Source organism: Ilyonectria robusta (assembly GCF_021365365.1).
Source record: "Ilyonectria robusta strain PMI_751 chromosome Unknown BGZ61scaffold_5, whole genome shotgun sequence".
NCBI lineage: Eukaryota > Fungi > Ascomycota > Sordariomycetes > Hypocreales > Nectriaceae > Ilyonectria > Ilyonectria robusta.
The window spans coordinates 90,718-109,891 of NW_025764439.1; the positions used below are offsets into that span (position 1 = coordinate 90,718).

At 54.1% G+C, this 19,174-nt stretch overlaps 7 protein-coding genes across 7 annotated transcripts; 4 read left to right on the top strand and 3 right to left on the bottom strand.

Annotated features, from left to right (window-relative positions):
- Positions 1-643: 643 nt before the first annotated feature.
- BGZ61DRAFT_529436 (uncharacterized protein) lies at positions 644-1,830 on the bottom strand (the record flags this gene model as incomplete). Its single annotated transcript, XM_046253402.1, has 3 exons — positions 644-1,339; positions 1,388-1,540; positions 1,591-1,830. The coding sequence occupies 3 exons, from the start codon at positions 1,828-1,830 to the stop codon at positions 644-646; spliced, it is 1,089 nt and encodes a 362-aa protein (XP_046107219.1).
- Positions 1,831-3,354: 1,524 nt separating this feature from the next.
- On the top strand, positions 3,355-5,835 carry BGZ61DRAFT_177988 (uncharacterized protein). Its single transcript, XM_046237650.1, has 7 exons — positions 3,355-3,861; positions 3,913-4,335; positions 4,391-4,635; positions 4,689-4,730; positions 4,778-4,882; positions 4,931-5,533; positions 5,589-5,835. The coding sequence occupies exons 1-7, from the start codon at positions 3,565-3,567 to the stop codon at positions 5,671-5,673; spliced, it is 1,800 nt and encodes a 599-aa protein (XP_046107220.1). The 5' UTR covers positions 3,355-3,564; the 3' UTR covers positions 5,674-5,835.
- Positions 5,836-6,142: 307 nt separating this feature from the next.
- Positions 6,143-6,554, top strand: BGZ61DRAFT_445959 (uncharacterized protein). Its single transcript, XM_046245156.1, has one exon. The coding sequence runs from the start codon at positions 6,216-6,218 to the stop codon at positions 6,483-6,485; it is 270 nt and encodes an 89-aa protein (XP_046107221.1). The 5' UTR covers positions 6,143-6,215; the 3' UTR covers positions 6,486-6,554.
- A 2,020-nt stretch (positions 6,555-8,574) lies between these two features.
- BGZ61DRAFT_445960 (uncharacterized protein) lies at positions 8,575-9,920 on the top strand. The gene has a single exon (XM_046245157.1). It carries the CDS (start codon positions 8,842-8,844, stop codon positions 9,814-9,816), a length of 975 nt encoding a protein of 324 aa, XP_046107222.1. The 5' UTR covers positions 8,575-8,841; the 3' UTR covers positions 9,817-9,920.
- Positions 9,921-10,720: 800 nt separating this feature from the next.
- BGZ61DRAFT_445962 (uncharacterized protein) lies at positions 10,721-12,456 on the bottom strand. The gene is made up of 3 exons (XM_046245158.1): positions 12,157-12,456; positions 11,117-12,097; positions 10,721-11,035 (listed from the first exon to the last, which is right to left on the bottom strand). Exons 1-3 carry the CDS (start codon positions 12,381-12,383, stop codon positions 11,029-11,031), a joined length of 1,215 nt encoding a protein of 404 aa, XP_046107223.1. The 5' UTR covers positions 12,384-12,456; the 3' UTR covers positions 10,721-11,028.
- A 3,760-nt stretch (positions 12,457-16,216) lies between these two features.
- Positions 16,217-17,115, bottom strand: BGZ61DRAFT_445964 (uncharacterized protein). Its single transcript, XM_046245159.1, has one exon. The coding sequence runs from the start codon at positions 16,817-16,819 to the stop codon at positions 16,268-16,270; it is 552 nt and encodes a 183-aa protein (XP_046107224.1). The 5' UTR covers positions 16,820-17,115; the 3' UTR covers positions 16,217-16,267.
- Position 17,116: 1 nt separating this feature from the next.
- Positions 17,117-18,018, top strand: BGZ61DRAFT_445965 (uncharacterized protein). Its single transcript, XM_046245160.1, has one exon. The coding sequence runs from the start codon at positions 17,165-17,167 to the stop codon at positions 17,648-17,650; it is 486 nt and encodes a 161-aa protein (XP_046107225.1). The 5' UTR covers positions 17,117-17,164; the 3' UTR covers positions 17,651-18,018.
- The last annotated feature ends 1,156 nt before the right edge of the window (positions 18,019-19,174 follow it).

Genomic DNA, 19,174 nt, shown 5'->3' on the forward strand with positions numbered 1-19,174 from the left:
CACTTGAATTGAGAGATGGGGACTCTGATCGAGATCGAGGGAGGCCTCGCTCCCGACGCAGGACATGTCGCGTCAGCCTCGGAGACCAATGTCTGCTCGGACAGAAGCATCTTGGGAGCCATATTCTCAACACAGCACATGTCATAATGGTGGCGCAGAGCCGTGCGATCTACGACCGGGGACAGCTGGGCGACTGGGTGACTGCGCCGTGATATTCCAAGGTGTCGTTTTAGGGCACAAAGACGCGAAAGAGCAATGCCTCGGCATGGATGGAAAACAGCCGCGCGTCGAAGAGCTCGTGGAGGTGACTGAGTGACAGCAGCACGTTCTTTGCGGGCCAGGCGCAGTCCGAAGCCTCGAGCAGACGCCACGGGCTATGCCTGCTGTCGGCGTTGAAGGCTCTTGGGACTGGGAAATGTGGTAGTGCTGCTGAGGCACAATATGGCACGCTTGGACTGCTGGGCTGACGTTGGGTCCTCAATGGGTTCCTCCGGGACATCACCACATGTTCAAAGAAATCTCTACTCCTAAACACTCGGCATGATTGCCATAAAGCCATTGACACCACATGAGAACCAGGATCTATTGAGACCCAAATCGATGGATTGAATCACCTTGATGCTGTACTATCCTATCACTTTGCCTACTCCTTTGCCTTTCCCATTTCTTCCAGAAGCCATTTAAAAGCGGGCTGCTCGTCGAGAGGTTTTGTGGTCTCATCATTCGCTTCCGCGACTTCCATCATTTTCAATGTTCTGATTCCTCTCAGAGTGGAGAGACTCGCTATGCCAGGGTCTGCCATGAACTCGTCGACCGACTTGTACTCGAATACACACGGATCGAAGGAGATCTGCAAGAATCGAAGCCTCGGGCACTCCTTGAGGAGTTGAACGCATCTCAATGGATGCAGAAACGGCAATACAGGATCGCTGACATTGCCGTAGGCAAGCTGTTCCTCTTTGGCCCAAACGTCATTCAAGCTCTCCCATGGGAACTGCAGTGAAGTGATGTTACTGCGTCCAACATGGCCGATGGCAACAAGAAACTTGACAACGTCGTCCACATCGTCCAAATAAAAGTGTGTGTTGCGATATGCAAATGGCAGAGCTTCTTGGCGTATCTGCCTGCTGACTTTCAAGATGCCTGGTTCGTCCCCCAGTTTGAAGAAGAAGCCGCTAGGATCTCCGACACTTGCGAGAAAGACGAGGCGGCGAAAAGCACGGTAGGGATGGATCCCCAAATCTTTCTGAGGCAGGGCGAAGCTGTAGATCTTGTCGCGCAGCTCTCTCGGTAACCTGAGAAATGGGGAGTCGTTGTGGGGAATCTCGAAGGACCGGAACTATTGATGGTTAGTCGACTCCCGCGAAGTTCTGTTCCGAGCACACACCTTGGCGTTTGTTAAGACCCATTTTGCTTCAATTTCCGTGAAAAGAAGCGGCAGGAAAAGTCCGCCGTTGAAGTTGATGTCGACCGAATATGCGAAGAAGCCTACACTGTCTTCCCGCGTGATGACGACCCCATTCCCTTCATACCCAATGGTCTAACAATGGTTACATTAGTTTACTAGGCCCTAGAGGAACGGGAACTCACCAAACTTTCTCCCACTTTCGGAAGATCGAGGGAAGTCTTGGGCTTTCGATGGTGGGGTTTCTTGGCCCTCTCCAGCTCTCTCCATTCTCGCCCCAAACGCGCTGACGGGTCATGGGGCACGGGCTTGAAGTCATAGTAGAAGCGTTCTGTAGCTGGGTCGAGTGGGGTCATTTGGTTTGCCGTGAATCCCAGGATCGATTCCAGCTGGGCACGAGTCAGTTTACACAAGTCGTCCCCCATGGCGGATGTTTGGTGTCCCGCGGGAGCTTGCAAACTAGTGGGAAAACTTGGAGATGGGAATTCTTGGGCACCGGTATTTTGTTCAGCCCAACTGCTAATCTCGCGAATATTACCCGGTTCACCTCCATTTACTTGTTCCTGTGCTTGGAAATGCGTGTGGCTCATGTGGCTCATGTGGCTTGCAGGACAAGCTTGGCGTCTCTGTTTCAGTGGCTAGGTAGGATATTTGGCACACCATGTTGGAGCTATTGCTCCACGGCAAAGTCGAAGATTTAAACAAGTCCATAGAGGCCTTGTTCAGGTTGACAATGCGGCCAACGGTAGTGGGGAGTGGGTAACGAGACTGTGGTTTTCGAGATATGGCGCTTGGCAAGTGGTTAGCTCAACCCACATTAAAGGGAAGGACAGAAGGACAACTAGTCGAGAGTTTTTCATTCTAAGCTTGGTTCACTAGTGGTGTGACGCCTACTATCGATACCAATGTATGGGCAAGTAACGATTGTGCGCCTGTTCGAGTTTCGGATAACCCGAGTCGTGAGAGCTGCCTGCTCCTGGTCATCGATATCGTGGAGGCGGCAGTGTTCCGATACATAACAGTGGGCTACAGTTGACGTGGCTGGAGTATGTCTTAGCGGTGAGCTTCCCGCCTTTACCTTTGCTGAGATAACGAAGGACTGTTCCGATATGAGTTTGGTAGACCTTGGAGAGGAACCTCGCCCTTGGAACTGCGAATCATTGCCTCCCAACCGCCCTTGCAGGATAGGATGACAGTCCACCAGTGAGCATTATCCTCGCCAACCTCGCCAATACGGGCTGCAATGGAAAGTTTATCATTGGCCAGAACATTGGGCCCATTCGTGGTGAACTGTTGAGTTTGGTGAGGCCGGATTGAGAGACATGTGCCACCTGGATGAGCTCTGCCGGTCGTGCCGAGAGAATATACGCCCAAGTAGTTTATAAAATCTTATAGTTATTTATAAATACTTTTAAAAATACTATGTATTGTAGAGGAGGCTAAAGAAATTTATTACATTTTTAATATAAATCTCCTAAGCTTAGGATATTTTTATATAAATTTGTTTTTAGTAATTTTTTAAATATTTAAAATTTAATAAATAATAAAAAATATATTTAAATTCCTCTATAGATATCTTATAATACTAATATTTTAAAAATACTTTTGATTAATTAGAAGAAAATTTATAAATTTTATTTCTTTAATTTAATATTTTAATTTCTGTTATATTTAACTGAAAAAGCTCTAGTTAAATATAGAAAAATAGTAATACAAAATTCTCATCTCACATAGTATTCCCAACTACTATTCTCAATACGCATCTTACCATATATATTATAGATATTTATTTGCTGCTCTGGTAGAATTTCCAAATACTGGCATCTTGGTATCAAAGGGCGGAAGGAAAGAGGGGTGGCCGGAAAGTGGGTACTCGTCTTAGTTGAGACATCCACGCTCTTGCTTTTCCTCAGCTGAGGAAAGAGCGAATCCCATGGACGGGCGATGGACGGGCGAGGCCCTCCTGCAAGGGATGTTTCTGATCCCTACTTTGTGTTGAGCCTGGAGAGTCTACAAAAATACAGGTATGCCGCAGCTCCGTCTGCTCGCCTCCTCCCCTCCTCCACCTCTCCTCCACAACCTCCACCTTCGTCCTTCTCACCCGCAAATCTTGCACACAATTCCAGCCTGGAGCTGCTCATTCCAGCCTAGCCCTCCTTATGGTCGCAGCAGTCATGGGTTCGCCGATTGACAATGACCACATCATCGACGCTAGCGTCGCCTTTGCCATCGTGGTGCTTGTGCAGGCTGCGTACTGCACGCTCAGGTGGCGAACAAGGGCAGCGACTCGCCTTCGGTGGTGGATACTCTTCGCCGGCGCTTCTATCTTTGGGACAATTGCCCTCGTCTTTCTCGCTCTGGGGGCTGCCTCGCAGCGCGGTGGTTCTTACAATCTTGCATACGCTATGCTGATCTGCTCTCAAGCCACGTCCGTTTTGTCCATCTGGTGCTTCGAGGTATGACACAGAGAACTGGGCTCTGCAAAGAATCCGCTGACGTACCTATAGGTCTTCGATGTCCTGTACCCGTCGAAAGACGGCTGGCTACTCCTTGCAAGGCCACCATTTTCCGACTGGGGCAGCCTCATCTTCTGGTCCGGACTGGTCATTCAATGCCTCTTCGTCATCCTGGGACTTTGGTCAATCGCTTCGTTCCGAATCGAGTTCCTCTGGGCCACTCCGGTCATATCGCACATCAATATCGCAGTGATTGCGGTCTATGCACTCAGATCCACGTATGGTGTAAAGTCTGCACTGCTTCGCCTTTGGGTCGTTGCCGGAGTTGCTGCAACCTTTACGTCGGTTGCGTTCTGCATCATTGCCACCTGCGCCCAAGTGGCAGGACATGCGCCTGTCCAATGCCTATCCTGTGCTTTGATCCTATCGGTCAAGGCATATCGAGACTGGGATTCGGCGAGAGATCGACAGCAGGTATGCCTACCACTGCACATGATCTAACATTTCCTCCTGCTAAAGATGTCGGCAGCTCCCACAAGATGAGCCCAGAGTTGCTCCTTTTGCATGGTGCGATGCCACCAATCGCTATCCGAAAGCCCCTTCTCCTGTCGCCCTGCACCATTCCCAACGGTGTAATTCTGGAGTTGGCCTGATCCCCCTGGAGCCTGCAACTTCATATGAGGTCAGCCTTTCTTCGTCAACCACAGCCCCTTCTGAGGCATGCCACCTACGCGAGACGGGAAAGATGCAATTCCCAGACGAACCTTTCAGCGTGTAGGCTACAGCTACCTATTTTTTCGGCAACGTATGTGCTAATGCGAGACCAGATTTCGGGTGGATCGACAAATGATAGAGTACTACAGCACGATGTAAGTTGTTACTATGCATCAATAGATCGTGACTTACTCGGCTCAAGACATGCTTTTTTTCGACAAATCGATGGTGACAGACTCATGCCAGAGGCAGTTGGTAAGGTGAGCAGCGTGTTAGATGTCGGTGCTGGCACGGGCGATTGGGCACTGTAGGTGGATTGCCCCTTTCATTGGAATTGCTTGCTTACTTCTGCTAGGGATATGGCAGCTGCTCAGTCGGATATGCAGGTTGTCGGCACTGACCTGGCTCGAATTCAGCCGCATTATACCCCGTACAAAGTGGCCTTCTACGTCGAGGATGCGAACCGTTGCAATTGGGCATGGCACAGACGCTTTGATTACATCCATTTCCGCAACATGGATGGTGGCATTAAAGACTGGGGGGTAACCCTCAATGCCGCATTCGCCTGCCTGGCCACAGAAGGTTTTCTCTCCCTTTCGGACCTCATTTTCCATCAGCCTCCCTGCAACATAACTCCCGGCGGCATTTGGGACGAGTGGCAGCAAGCGCTCGATGCTCTCAAAGCTGAGACAGGATTATCCTTCGGTCTTCACGAAAACGAACGTGCCAAAAACGAACTGAAGAAGTCCGGCTACACAATTGTCGACGAAAAGAGGCGGTCATTCCAGCTTCGACAGAAGAGTCACGTGTACGACGATTGTGATCTCCTCCAGGGAATCATCGAGCAAATGAAGGGTGTGTTTTGGCGAGCCTTGGAGTTCCGGCCTGGATCGGTCAACAAGCAACGCCTTGTGAACCAGCTGGAAGAAGAAGTCTGGCACGGCCTTGAGATTACAGTGTAAGTGCAACTCTTTCCAACAGACGCCGCAAAGAGATCATTAACGAAGAGCCAGTGCCACAATCGTTGCCCAGAAGCCTGCAATCGTGCAGCCGGCCCCGGATTGCGGAAAGAGTGCCGCCGTGGACGCGGAGGAGTAAAATGATGTGGAGGCTCCAGTGTTACCTTTAGGGTTGTGTGGGATACGTTGTCTTCATGGTGCTGCTCGGCCTCCAAACCTGGCCACCGTGGATGCAACCTTGCCTCGATCCTGGGGCATGATGGCCGTTCCAATTACGCATTCGATGGACGAGAGGTTATCTTGCAGAATTTTGACAGCAGTGCGCGCTGTTCCTTGCAGTGCTGATACTGATTATCTACTTTCTGCACCTCTATATTCTGGAGCTATTCCTATACTTGGAGGGAGTTGACGACGACTTATGTCCTATCCTCCCGCTATCGTTCCTCAATAAAGATATTCTGATCATGATATGCTTCGATCCGTGCCAGATGAATGAGCAGGCTGCGACAGGAGTCTTGACGACAGAGAAGTGTTTATCGGTTCTATTAGGATATTATACATTGCAATATACCAGGGCCATGGGCCTGCCACTACATCGCGAAGCCTCCGTCGTTTTCTCCCCGCGTCGTCTGTCTCTCTGCCAATACCGAGCGAGCGGGAGTTCTTGAAACCGACTTCTATATGCACCAATGCTTATACGGCAGGCTATGCGACACATTCATCGAGGACTCGAAGGCCATCATCCAACATGGCAGCGGCCAGGACAAACGGTCGGCTCTCGACACCTTGTACACGGCGCTCCAGAGCCGCCTGGCCATGATACACCCCTTCATGTCCTTCCTGACGGAAGAGTTGTGGCAGCGTCTCCACCGCCGACCCAGAGACACTACAGCGTCCATCCAGGACGGCCGAAGACGAAGTCCATGCCCAACTCCCTTCCCTGACGAATGACGACCATGGGCTTCAGGCGTCCGAAATCGCTCGGATCAAAGACTGGCACCAAAAAAGCCATTCGGTCCGTTTTCCCTTTGTAATTTGGGTAGCACATCCGTCTGCATTCAAGACATCACGCACCCAGCTGCGGATGCTGGTGAAGCTGACGGGTACGGTCCAAACGTGCAAGAAATTGAATATAGGGCCCTGACCGCTGTAGCCCACTATAACTTGCATGTCTTATAGCGGGCTATAGTGGTGGATGCCCTAAATCTTCTAGCGCTGTAGCAGCTAGGCCTTGCCAGCGGGCGTATGGTCGATGCAAAATGTTGAAAGACGCCGTTTTGCGGGGAGCCGGACTCATCCTCCGCAGTGAAGTGGGGCGTGGCGGGGCACTTCAATTCTGGATGACGCACGAGCCTCGAGCAGCACGGTCAGCATGACCCGAGATGATGCATCCTAGAGACAGGCGGTGTCAGAGGTGGCACTTCCGCCTCGGAGCATCTATCGCGCGAGCACCACTACCACTATCCGCATTCCAATCCCGCTGGTGCCGTGATGGCTGCGGGCCGGCCGTCTGTCGGGCTCTTCGTGTCGGTGTGAAACAGGCCCTCGAGGGGGATCGCCCGGCACTGTTAGCCTGTTAGCCTGGCGCGGGGCGGGGCGGGGCGCGGGCCGATGGACGGCCCTCGCCAGCGTTCCTGATCCGCGTGCGCGCCGTTTCGGCAGTCGTCCCATCTAACCATCTAGCTAATTCGCTCGGTGTCGGGGCCTCCATTCTCGAAGCGTTGGCGGCCGAGACGTTGCGCGCCATGTCGTGGCATTAAGGTTAGCTACGCGGTAGTGGCCGTCGCGCTACAGTTGCGCTGGCATTCCTGTAGCAGCGCAGACAGAAGCCAGAGAGGCACATCCGGAAGAGCACGTCGTGCGGACCACGCAGCCTGCTGCTAGGCGTTCTCGGTCCGCATACCTCTCAGACCGTGTCTCAAGGACTGTGTCGCAGCTGGACACGCGTTGCAGCGCGCCGAAATGCTTCGGGGATGGCTTTTCGCGCCTCGAACTTCCCGGCCAGGATCGCGCTCGAGGTCAATGCGGATCTGTTCCACCCCGTCCCTAAAACTGTTAGGCTATGGTGATAGCGGGCTCCATAATCCTATTCTTGTATCATCGCCGTGAGTCCCGTCATCTTTCGCTTCTTGATTGATAATACATGGAGCGACCCAGAACGATAGTTTGAAGCGCCTCGTGGGCCCCATGGCATATCGGTACTGGTACCCAACTAATGACGGCCAACACGCCCCACCACACCCACCATCAATGGACCGGCCGCAGCTGCAAGGGATCTCGTTCTCGTATCCATGAGAGAGATATTCGCCGGATTTAGCTAGCAGCGATCCGCGTCATGGTACCAAGCTGTAAGGCTTAGCGAGCGATCGCACTTGCATCTTCCCCACCTGGGTAATTAATACAGTACTGGTCCTTGCACTCGCTCACCGGTCCGGTAGTCCCGGATGAGGGGGCCGGAAGAAGGGGGGGGGCGGTGGATGCCATAGCGGAGGCCACAGTGGAGGCCGGCAGAGACGGTGGAGGCTGTGCTGGGTGATACGGTCAAAGCGCTGCATTAGTCTGTTCCATACCACCGGTATCCCATATTATTTGACCGCAACGTGAGCAAATCACAACCAACAGTCCATAAAGTGCAACAGGTGTGGCGACCTGAAAGCCAACCCTGACAGCTATCACTTGTGACGACTACTCCGTATCAGGGTATGTGATAAGGCTGCGCGCGGGGTTTGACGCGAGATATCCCAATAGTCAAGGAATCACAAGCGGATGGACTCTGGGCGACGTGCCGGGCGGCATCGTGATTCGACGGTTGGTGCCTTAGCGCTGTGACAGCTGTCAAATCAGCCGCAGGCACACCAAGGTCTGACCGCAAAAGATGACCTATCTCCCTACCCGCAGGTACCTACCGTACCTCCCTTACCTAGAGGTACCTGGGTACGTATCATTGTAGGTGCCTCGAGGCAAGCCAGATATGCGCAAGACATGCGAGTTGCGCTCCGCCTGGGGCAAGGAAGTGAACCATGATTCACCACAATCACCACATTTGACTGTGAAATCAGCTCAATTTGCTTGCTTTGTTCTTCTGGACTCTGGTTTCTGGACTCTGGTCTCTGCCGTCTGCTCTCTGGACTCTGCTCTCTGCTCTCTCTCCTCTCTGCTTCTGCTCTCTCCGCTCTTCGATTATAAATCGCACTAACCCTCGCATTCATCAAGTCCTCAATTCACTCTACAATCCGTTCCAACCATCCACTCCAAAGCCCACCCACCACAAAACCCACTCCAAACCCCACCAACCACCACCACCACAATGGCCACCAACATGTCCACCATCGCTGCTCTGCTCGCTTCCAGCTCGTACAGGAAGCAGACCGGTGTGCGTGACAACACGCTGGGCGATGCGCAGCTGTCGACGCTCTGCCCGCTTGACAACGGGCGGCACATGGACGCTCCCGCCCGCTACTTCGCCGGCCAGCTTGACGAGCTCCCACTGGAGATGCTCACCAAGCTCTTGCAGTACCTGGACATCCCGTCGCTGACCACGTTCCGCCGCGTCAATCGCCGCGCCATGGACGTGGTCGACTCGATCCCCAAGTACGCCGCCATCATCAAGCAATGCCCGGACATCATCCGCGCCAGCCTCAGCATCAAGGCGGACTCGTTCAGCCTGAACAGGCTGTACGCCACCCTCTCCACCACCAACTGCACCTCCTGCGGGCGCTTTGGCGACCACCTCTACCTCCTCGACTGCGACCGCGTCTGCTACAGGTGCTTCACGCGCGAGCCGCAATTCCTTCCCGTTCCAGAAACCAGCGCAGAGCGGTTCCAGCCTCCTCCCACCGGCATCACCCCGATGCAGCTCCCCTGTCCCCTCGCCAAGACCCAGCGCCGGCGTGTGGCGAACGCCCCAAGCATCATTAGCCTGCCCGGCCTGTACTGCACCTCCCACGCCCATGAATCGGGAAGTCGGATCGAGCGCCGCATTCAACTCTACACCCCCGGCCCAGTGGTCCACAGATCGACTCCTGTGGTTCCACGATTGGACAAGACCACTAAGGAGCCCTTCCGCTTCATGGCCATCGTCCCGGCCCCGCATCTGCGCAACAATGGCCGCCAGGCCGACTGGGGATACTTCTGCCTTGGCTGCAAGTATGAGGAGGGGGAGAAAGCGAACCATTTCCGGGTCAAGTATACACCTGAAGAGTTGTTGAAGCATGTGGCTAAGTATGGACCTGTGAAGGAGTCGCCAAAGCTGGGCGGCAGGCACATGCATGTCAAAGAGTGATAGAGAGGTCAATGTTCTTAGTTCTTCTTCACCCCATACTCTGTAGTCAACCTTGATCTAGTTGGAATCATACACTCTGCCACCTCCAATAAAGGCGTTTCTCGATCATGTTATCTCTCATGCGAGACCAGGTGCCCATCCATTTGCTTCTATTGCCTCCGCCACAATGCCGAGACGTAACATCGCTCTACTTCATCCCACCGATCCGTATCTCCTCAATCTCCTCAGCGATCGCCTGCAGCCGTCTCCCATCATCCCAGCACCGCTTCTCGGCCATGATTTCCGCCCGACCGATTAATACCAGCACCCGACTTCTCGCATGTCTCGCATGTCTCGCCGACCAAGACGGCACGGACAACAGCGATTATCGCTCCCTTGTCGGCGGGCAACACGCCAAGTGCAACATCTCCACAGCGGCACGCAGGTTTCGCAGAGCCGGAGGACGACGGTACCTCCGAGCCCACCCTCCTCGGCGAACTCCTGCCACCATTTCCAAATAGAGATTAGGACAAAAGCCATGACAGGGAAGTTGCCTGCATTAGAACTGAGAGGGTACAATTTTCTAGGGCAAAGAACCTGTGGCATCCCGCGAAGCCCACGAGTTAGATTTCACGCGGCAAGACCGAGCGAGACAAGAGCCCACGTCTCAACGAATCCCATCTCACCGAGGGCAAAGACAGGCGCGCAGTTCACTTCGTCGCCCTCCAAAGCAGCCTTGAGAGCACGAGTTTTCGGGGGGCGGTGTAGAACATGTTCACGAGTGATGGGTCCAAGACATGCATGCAGGCTGGGAATGGGACGACGAAGCGGGAGTCATCAGGATTAGGAACTCGCGATTATAATGGCAATCAATGCAAAACCAGCTACAAAGGAAACCCCTCAATTGGCTAAACTAGCGACATAGGAAACACCCCAATTGACCGAACTAGCGACATAAGAAACACCCCAATCGACCGAACTAGCGACATGAGAAACCCCCAGTTGACAGAACTAAAGAAACACCCCAATGGACAGAACTAGCGACATAAGAAACACCCCAATTGACAGAACTAGCTACAAAGGAAACATCTCCATTCTCGTACTTCAAAGCAAACAACTGCGTCCTGTGGTCTCGACTTTTACGCTTCCGCTTTCTTGAGTCGAGCAATGTCGCGACACCGTCCACTCCTTCCGACCATCTCGGGGCAAGTGTTCAAAATCGCTCCGCGTCATTTACCGGCTGGGGTGTCGTTAGTTGATCATTGCCCTCTAGTGTTTTGCGGCGAAATGCCGTTTGTCGCTGTTGGCAAGCGGTACTCACGGTGGTGGTGGCATTTGGCCGTAGTGGCCATGGGGAGGAAGTTGACCAAATGATGGAGGCTGACCACGTGGCGGAAGCCGTCCACGTGGCGGAAGCGGCCCACGTGGCGGACGCTGGCCAGATGGTGGAAGTGGACCAGATGGTGGAAACTGACCAAATGTTTGAGCCTGGCCATGTGGCTGGACTGGGCCATTTGGCGGGAGTTGGCCAGATGGTGGGACTTGGTTATTATACGGTGGTGGGGCTTGGTGATTTGGTGAAAATCGACCAGATGGCGGACGCTGGGCAGATGGTGAACGTTGACCAGATGGTGAACGTTGACCAGATGGTTGAACTCGGCCATGTTCAGGGTCATGTGTAGGGACGTGGCCGTTTGGTAGAATTTGACGAAGTTCTTGGACTTGACCATATGTTGGTGGGATATGGCCGTTTGGTAGAATTCGGCCAGATGCTTGGACTTGACCAAATGTTTGTGGGGCTTGGCCGTTTGGTGGAAGTTGACCAGATGGTGGGGCTTGGCCATATAGCGAGGTATAGCTATGTGGCGGCGGGAATTGGCCAGATGGTGTAAGTTGGCCAGATGATTGGACTTGTCCAGTTGGTGGGAGCTGGCCACACAGTTGGGGCTGGCCTTGAGGGAATTGGCCATTCAGTGGAAGTTGGCATGGCGCATGTTGTTCATATCCGCGTGCATTTCCGAATGCGATCTCAATGTCCGCCACCTCATTCGTTTCATCCATAGCAAAGAAGACCAGGTACCAAGCGAGGACCGGCTCGACGTTGAGAGAGACATCCGTGATGATGTCTCGCCCATACCGCCTCACCAGCGACTGGTCCACCCGGCTGTAGGCGCTTGGGGTGTGCATGAAGACGCGTACGGTGTCGTACTCCTTGGCGAACGTGACCGACGCCGCGTACAGCCGCTCCCCCATCTTGATAATGTCCCGGAATGTCTTGAGGGGGTGCGGGAACTGGATCCCGCTGGATGGACATGAGCGAGAGTCTTTGCTTGGAGGAAGAAGGGGGGGAGAGAGACTTACATCCGCACAGGAGAGCCCGGGCTACCATAGACATCTTGCATCATACGATTGTTCTTGTCGAGGGAGTTCATGATTCCCAGGCTCTGGATCTTGTGAAGGATCTCAGGAGCCTGGTTCAGGGTGCAGTGACAGTTGCCATCCTGGAGGGCGAACTTGACGTGACTCCAATTAGACTTACAACTGTGTGGACCCTCCGAGTACTCGTAGGCAAAAACGGTGTACTGCATTTGGCGGGTAGTGGGTTGTAAAAGAGCTTGGGCAGATTGGGTGCTAGTCAGAGTAGTTTGAGTTGAAGCGTTGTGGGGGAGGGAGACAAGTTTATATCAACTCTCAAGCACGGGGGGACAAGTCAACTATCAGATAAATCCCGAGAGAACCGGCTCCGGTCTGGGAGATCAGCCGCCTCACGCACGTCGTCATTTCCCTGCCTGCCCGCCGGTCTCGGTCTGATAGCTCAGCCAGCCCCCTTGCCCATTGTTGTTTGCCCAGCCGGCGACGCGGCGGTCTGGAAACCAAGCCACTTCGCACTTGGGCCTTTGCCCTGCAGCCGGTCTGGGAGACTCGCACACTTGGATTTTCTCCCTGCCGCCCGAGCCATTGGGAAAACACCCCAACGACCGGCCGCCGAGACTGTCCCATTGGTCCTGGTCATCTCCGCGAGCATCCTTGTCCAGCTCAAGTTTCGTGGCGTGTATTGGAGGAAAAAGAAACCACAATAGAGGACAATAGAGCACTGGGAGGTTAGGGCGCTGACCGAGGACTGCAGCCAAGTGGAGATGGGCTCTGGGTCAGTGGACATTACCTGTCTCGTACCGTATTGTACTCTCTTGAACTCAGTGTCTCATCCACGTACGAGGCTGGGGTTGGGTAGGATGCTCGGTTTAGCTCACCCCCCCGCGTAACACGCTAGCGCTAGCTTCGATGATAGATCAGAATCCCGAGATTCAGCTGGCGGCGCTATGCCGAACGGAGCCCATGACACTATCGCCAATCTAGGTGATCAGGTACGGCTCTGCTCTCGCTGCTTTGGAGGGTCTTCGCAATCCCCATGTCAATTCTCGATGCTGTTCTCTCTTCTCTATGCTCTTTTCTTTTGGCTGGGCTTCTGCTGTGTTTGCTGATAAGTCCTTGCAATCCCCCTCCCGATTCCTGATACCCTTCACTCCACACTGCTCTTCATTCTACACTGCTCTTCACTGTATACTACTCTTCTTTTTTCACTGTTCTTCCTCCTTACTGCTCTTCCCTCTTCACTGCTCCTCCCTCTTCACTGCTCTTCCCTCTTCCCAGATCTCCTCTCTTCATTCATCTTCCCCCTCCCCCCACTGCTCTGCAAAACTCACCATGACCTTCGGCAACCAGGGTCGTTTCAACCAAGACGGCTCGGACCCAGAGCTAGTACCCGACCTTGTCGGCATTGGTGATTTCACGCCAGAACTGCCGGCGAACCTCCCCACGTTCCCCCCTCCCGTCGCGGCAAACAGCCGCCAGGCTTCAAGCTCCGTGCACCCAAACGAGGGAGCATGCGAGACTCAGGCTTTGCCAGCCATCAATCGTTCGACAAACTCCCTCATCCATCAGCCAGTCTCCTCCCACCATCAGCCAAAATCTGACCATCAGCCAAAATCTGACGATCAAGCAAAATCTGACCATCAGCCAATGACCTTCCTTCAGCGATTCTGCTCTAACGAGAAGACCGGCTCCCCCTTACTTAAGCCAGTCTTCATACACCTTCCGCCAGAATCCCCCCTCCGTCGGAGCCCCATGTATAAGCCACCCTTCACCAACCTTCCGCCAACATCCCCCATCAATCAGACAATCCATCAGACAAAATCCCCCTACCACCAGACAATGCCCCCTATCCATCAGCCAGTCTCCCCCTACCATCAGACAAACTCCCCCATCCATCAGACAATCCCCCAGACAATCTCCCCCACACCCTCGAGACGCCCTCTTGGTTCGCGGTCCTACTGGCCAGAAGAATACTTCCGCAGCATTCCGTGCACCGACGACGAATGGGAAGCCAAGAGAGTAGAACTTGACTTGGATTGGGACATTGTCAGTTTCTTTTCCAAGCTCAAAGCTTGCCAGCTGCCAGAGCCGCCCACCGACATCGCCGATCAAAAACTCCGTATACTCTGCAAACGCGGAGAAACCTTTGTCGGTCCGAGGTCACAGCCCGGTCTCGCGGCAGTCATGTATGTCCTTCTTGCGTTGGGCTATGTCGTTCAAGAAAGAGTCGGCGCCCACGGGGTGGTCTTCAAAGCAGCTCTGGAGAAGCGCATTCCCGAGTGGAACAACGCCTATACCAACGAGGTCAAAAACATGGCGGTGATGATGACTGATATGCTCGAAAGGGTGTATGCGAAGTGGGGAAACTGCTCCTTGGAAGCTTTGCTCTGCTTGGGTGAGTCTTGACCGTGTCGATAACCCATCATCGCATCTAACACGCATTTAGCTCCTGCCTTGGGTTTGATGTTCAGGTGCCCAAAAGAAGCCGTCGACGAACTTGAGCATTTCCTCCTCAACAACGTTCCCAGCCAGAAAGTCCGTGATGAAGCGCCGATCCGGGTGCGCATCCAGTTTCTGCTTCTGCTCTGGTGGCCTCGCGTCAGGTAAGTCCAGCCCTCCGCCGAGCAGACTTCGATTTAACAATGTCGACAGCCACGACGACATCTCTGGTGTCTTGGGATCGAGCCCAATTACCGAAGGCGAGTTGAGCTTTTTGTCTGAACTCGGATACAACGACCGGTACAGGAGCGATTGCCCGACACCGAAGCGGCCATGTCTCCAAGACGCCCGACAAAAGATGCCCCAAGACTTGTGCGACGCATACAGAAACGGTTTCCACCCTGAGCCGTTGACTGTTTTCCATGCTTCGATTCTAGGGAGTGCTTCCCGGAGCAGCTCACCTTCGGCAAGCTCCAATCTCTCCAGGAGTGGAGCTGAAAGGGAGCTGACGGCAAATGGGCGTCACCGTCCCAACAACTCGCCTGAACTTCTTCCTTGGCCCAGGATTCCCTCTGCACCAGTCCCAACTGGCAGTGCAAACTCTGCACCTCCCACCCCAAATGGCTCCAGGGAGTATCGCGGTCATGGGACTGGCAGTACGAACTCTGCACCTCCCACCTCAGATGGCTCCAGGGAGCATTGCGGGCCATTGGCCATGTTTGCAACCAGTGAGTCCTCCTCGAATAGCTCTCGAGAGTCTCGGCACACGTCCATGTTTACAGCCAGTGCGTCTTCCTCGAGTGGTCCTCGAGAGCCTCGCAACAACGCAGCTGTAGTTGCAGGCAATTCATACACTGCATTTCCCACCCCAACTCCCACCTCAACTCCCACTGCAAGCGGTTCTAGGCAGTATAGCAGCCACACAGCCATGTTTGCAGGCAGTGCGTCCTCCTCGAGTGGTTCTCGAGAGCGTCGCAGCAACACAGTTGGGGTTGCTGGCAGTGCTTCCTCCACGAGTGGATCTCCAGAGCCTCAGCACACGGCCGTGTTTGCAGCCGCTGCTGCGTCCTTCTCGAGAGCTCTTCTAGAGCCTCACGGCAACACGGTTGTGGTTGCTGGTAGTGCGAACTCTGCATTTCCCACCTCAACTCCCACTCCAACTCCCACCCCAAGTGGTTCTAGGGAGTACAGCGGCCACACGGCCATGTTTGCAACCGGTGCGTCCTCCTCGAGTGATTCTCGAGAGCTTCGCAGCAACACGGCTGCAGATGCTAGCAGTCCCCCTTCTGCATCTCCCCCATCCAGTCGCACTAGACAGCGTCGCAGAAACACAGCTGCAGCTGCTGGCGCTCCGTACCCTGCAGTTCCTCCCCCTAAGAAGACTAGGAGGCGTCGCAAGAACACGGCTGCGGCTGCTAGCAGCGCGAAGTCTGCGCCTCCCACCTCAAATGACCCCAAGGCGCCTCGCGGTGAAGCAGCCGCGGTTGCTAGCAACCCCTACTGTGCATTTGCCACCTCAAGTGGTTCTGGAGAGCTTCCTGTCAACCCAGCCGTGGCTTACAACTGTCCCTACCCTGCAATTCCCGCCGCAGGTGGTTCTGGGGAGCTTCCTGGCAACCCGGCCATGCCTTATATCAGTCCCTACTCTCCATTTTCCGCCTCAAGCAGTTCTGGGGGGCTTTCTGACAACCCGTCCATGGCTTATAACAGTCCCTACTCCGCATCTCCCACTTCTAATGGCTCTGGGGAGCTTCCTGGCAACCCGGCCGTGGCTTATAACAGTCCCTACTCTGCATCTCCCACCTCGAATGGCTCTTGGGAGCTTCGTGGGGACGCAGCCATGGCTCCTGTCCCTGCAACCCATGTCCTGCAAAGTACCCATTGGCAACCATCTGCGGGCGGTACTGAGCCAAACTCGCTGCAATCTTCTCCCGGTGAGGGACACGGGAACGGATACGGTGTTCAACCCACACCAACAAACACCTGGATGCCACCCCCGGCTCCTCAATCCCATTCCTCGCACAATTCTGAATGGCAGACACAAAGCGATCTCGACAGTGAACTGTGCGGTGACGGACACAGGAACCAAGATGGTTCTTTTCGCGCAATAACACGCGGGGAGCCAAACCCGACTCCTGGACGCCTTGTCATGACCCAGCTTCCTTCCGGCCCATGGTTCGGTGGTGGACCCCAGGATGAGATTCCATTTCATCTGGGGCCAAAAGACGAGGGGCCAACTCCGTGTCCTCAACCCCTGGAGTTTGTAGAACTTCCCCCGCCAACGTCATCATATGCACCATTATCATATTCAGAGTTTGCCCCACAGGCGATGGTAGACGGTATCCAGAATTGGTGCCCGTTTGGTAGCCAGGGGTCGTTTAACTCGCTACTGAGTGACATGGCCGTGCCGGCAGAGGATGAGGAGGCATCGGCCTCACCATCAAGTGACTTGGTTGTGCCGGCTGAGGAGGCATCGGTCTCGCTACCAAATGGCGTGGTCTTGCCGGCTGAGGAGGCATCGGTCTCGCCACCAACTGTCGTGGTCGTGCCGGCAGAGATGGCAGCGACCTCACCACCAAGCGACCTGGTTGCGTTGGTTGAGGAGGCATCGATGTCGCTGCCAAGTGACTTGGTTGTGCCAGCAGAGGAGGCAGCGACCTCACCACCAAGTGACCTGGTTGTGCCGGCTGAGGAGACATCGACCTCGCTGCCAAGTGACTTGGTTGTTCCGGCTGAGGAGGCATCAGCCTCGCTACCAAACGGCGTGGTCGTGCCGGCTGAGGAGGCAGGGATCTTGCGAATAGGTAACATGATGGCTCCGCAGGTGGCAGCGACCTCGCCAGCAAGTAGCGTGGTCTCGCTGCCAGAGGGGCCACGAGGGCTGAACGTTACGCTATTAGGGGACGATCCGCTAACGGAACCGGATTTTGCGGAGTTCAACAGCTCTTCCATCAACCCAAACTTAGCTCAAGATACTGACGTATCGCCGCCAAGTCAGTTCAGTGAACGTCGGAGGATGCTAGAGATTGGCTGGGCTACTTAGCCATGGATTGGGGGATGGCCAAGCCTTTCTCAGGGAAAGTATGGTGTGTCTATCGTGCAACGGATTGGGGGATTACCGAGTCTTTCTCAACAGAACGTTTCGTTTGTCTTTGGTGTACCGGTTGGTGGGATGGCCGGGTCTTTCTCTGGAGAACGTTTCGTTTGCCTAACGTGTAACGGTTGATGGGATGACCGAGTCTTTTTCAGAAGAACGGTTCGTTTGTCTAACGGGTAATGGTTAATGGGATGACTGAGTCTTTCTCAGAAGAAGGTTTCGTTTGTCTAGCGGGTAATGGTTGTTAGGAGGGCCGGGTCTTTCTCAGGAGAACATTTCGTTTGTCTAACGTGTAATGGTTGATGGGATGACCGATGCCTTTTTTAGAAGAATATTCCGGGGAACCATCGTGTGCGATTTTTTAACAATGCTTCATCAATTGGGCCGCTTAATCGTCGAAAGTGATGCTTGCTGCGAAATAAATGTAGTTTCTTGCACCATTCTGACCAGCCCTGCTCTGGGGGGAGGACTGTCCAGTCGTTTCGGTTGCTGCAGACGCCTCAGCGCTGGTACAGCAGTCTTCCAATTCCCGCCTACTGTTAAATGTCCTGGGTAAACGGGTGCATCTCGCATCAGCCTTGCGTTTCCTCGTCCGGCCGCGCTCTGCTTTATGACCCCTGGGTGTAGAATTGAAATTGTGTCCGACAAGATATGTCGTTGGTTGTGCTCTCGAGCCATTCCTCGAACGACTCTGAGAAAGGCCTGTTGTATCCCCTTGGTGATCTCGTTCGTAACCAGGCCCTGGACCACAGGGGGCCATACAGCGACTGACCCGCAGTACAGCGCTGGAAGCATCCTGCAGTCCAGTGAATTTACAGTACGTCGACTGCTGGCTCGCTGCTGGAAGCAACCCGCTAACCCGCTGCTCCACCCAACCATCTGGGGGACCCAACCAGCTGGGCAGCGGGGAACCGGACATGCCAGGGGACAGGTCTGGAGACAAGCAAGGCAGACTTGCTGAGTCTGGACGCCTGGGTGGAGCATCTGGCCGGCTCTTGGCAGAAGGATTCTCGCCGCCTCTAGGGTAGGATTCAGTCACAAAATTCACTTCGAGCCAGAAGAATGGGACAAGGCCGAGATGATGTATCATGTGGCGATTTTCTCGGCTGGTTCGATTGCTTTCCAACCAATATTACACACTCTTCAAAGTGTTATATCGACTCGTGCATAAGGCAGGGTCAGAAGATATTCCCGGCTGTTCTACCATCGGAGTGTTTAGGTGCATGGGCATGGGTGGAGAGTGCCCTGGAATAAGCCGAGTCCTAACAGCCCGCTTTTTAACCCTAGTCAATACATATACAATTATTTCAACCTTTCAGTGTCAAAGCGAGTGTATTGTTCTAGTTGAAAGAATGGCAGTACCATGGTCAACCTCAACCGCCTCACCAAAGTGCCATTGCCCCTGTTCCGCTTTCTCCAACCGTCTCCTATTCCAACTCCTACTGCAGCCTTGTGCGCTCAGTTCCAACA

Excerpts from the sequence above, each read along its gene's own strand:
- BGZ61DRAFT_177988 (XM_046237650.1), top strand. The coding sequence starts at position 3,565 with ATGGTCGCAGCAGTCATGGGTTCGCCGATTGACAATGACCACATCATC. Across the intron at positions 4,883-4,930 it reads GGCACGGGCGATTGGGCACT|GGATATGGCAGCTGCTCAGT; the intron begins GTAGGTGGATTG and ends TACTTCTGCTAG. Across the intron at positions 5,534-5,588 it reads CACGGCCTTGAGATTACAGT|TGCCACAATCGTTGCCCAGA; the intron begins GTAAGTGCAACT and ends ACGAAGAGCCAG.
- BGZ61DRAFT_445959 (XM_046245156.1), top strand. The coding sequence starts at position 6,216 with ATGCACCAATGCTTATACGGCAGGCTATGCGACACATTCATCGAGGAC.
- BGZ61DRAFT_445960 (XM_046245157.1), top strand. The coding sequence starts at position 8,842 with ATGGCCACCAACATGTCCACCATCGCTGCTCTGCTCGCTTCCAGCTCG.
- BGZ61DRAFT_445962 (XM_046245158.1), bottom strand. The coding sequence starts at position 12,383 with ATGCAGTACACCGTTTTTGCCTACGAGTACTCGGAGGGTCCACACAGT. Across the intron at positions 12,098-12,156 it reads CCGGGCTCTCCTGTGCGGAT|CGGGATCCAGTTCCCGCACC; the intron begins GTAAGTCTCTCT and ends ATGTCCATCCAG.
- BGZ61DRAFT_445964 (XM_046245159.1), bottom strand. The coding sequence starts at position 16,819 with ATGAAATGGAATCTCATCCTGGGGTCCACCACCGAACCATGGGCCGGA.
- BGZ61DRAFT_445965 (XM_046245160.1), top strand. The coding sequence starts at position 17,165 with ATGGCAGCGACCTCACCACCAAGCGACCTGGTTGCGTTGGTTGAGGAG.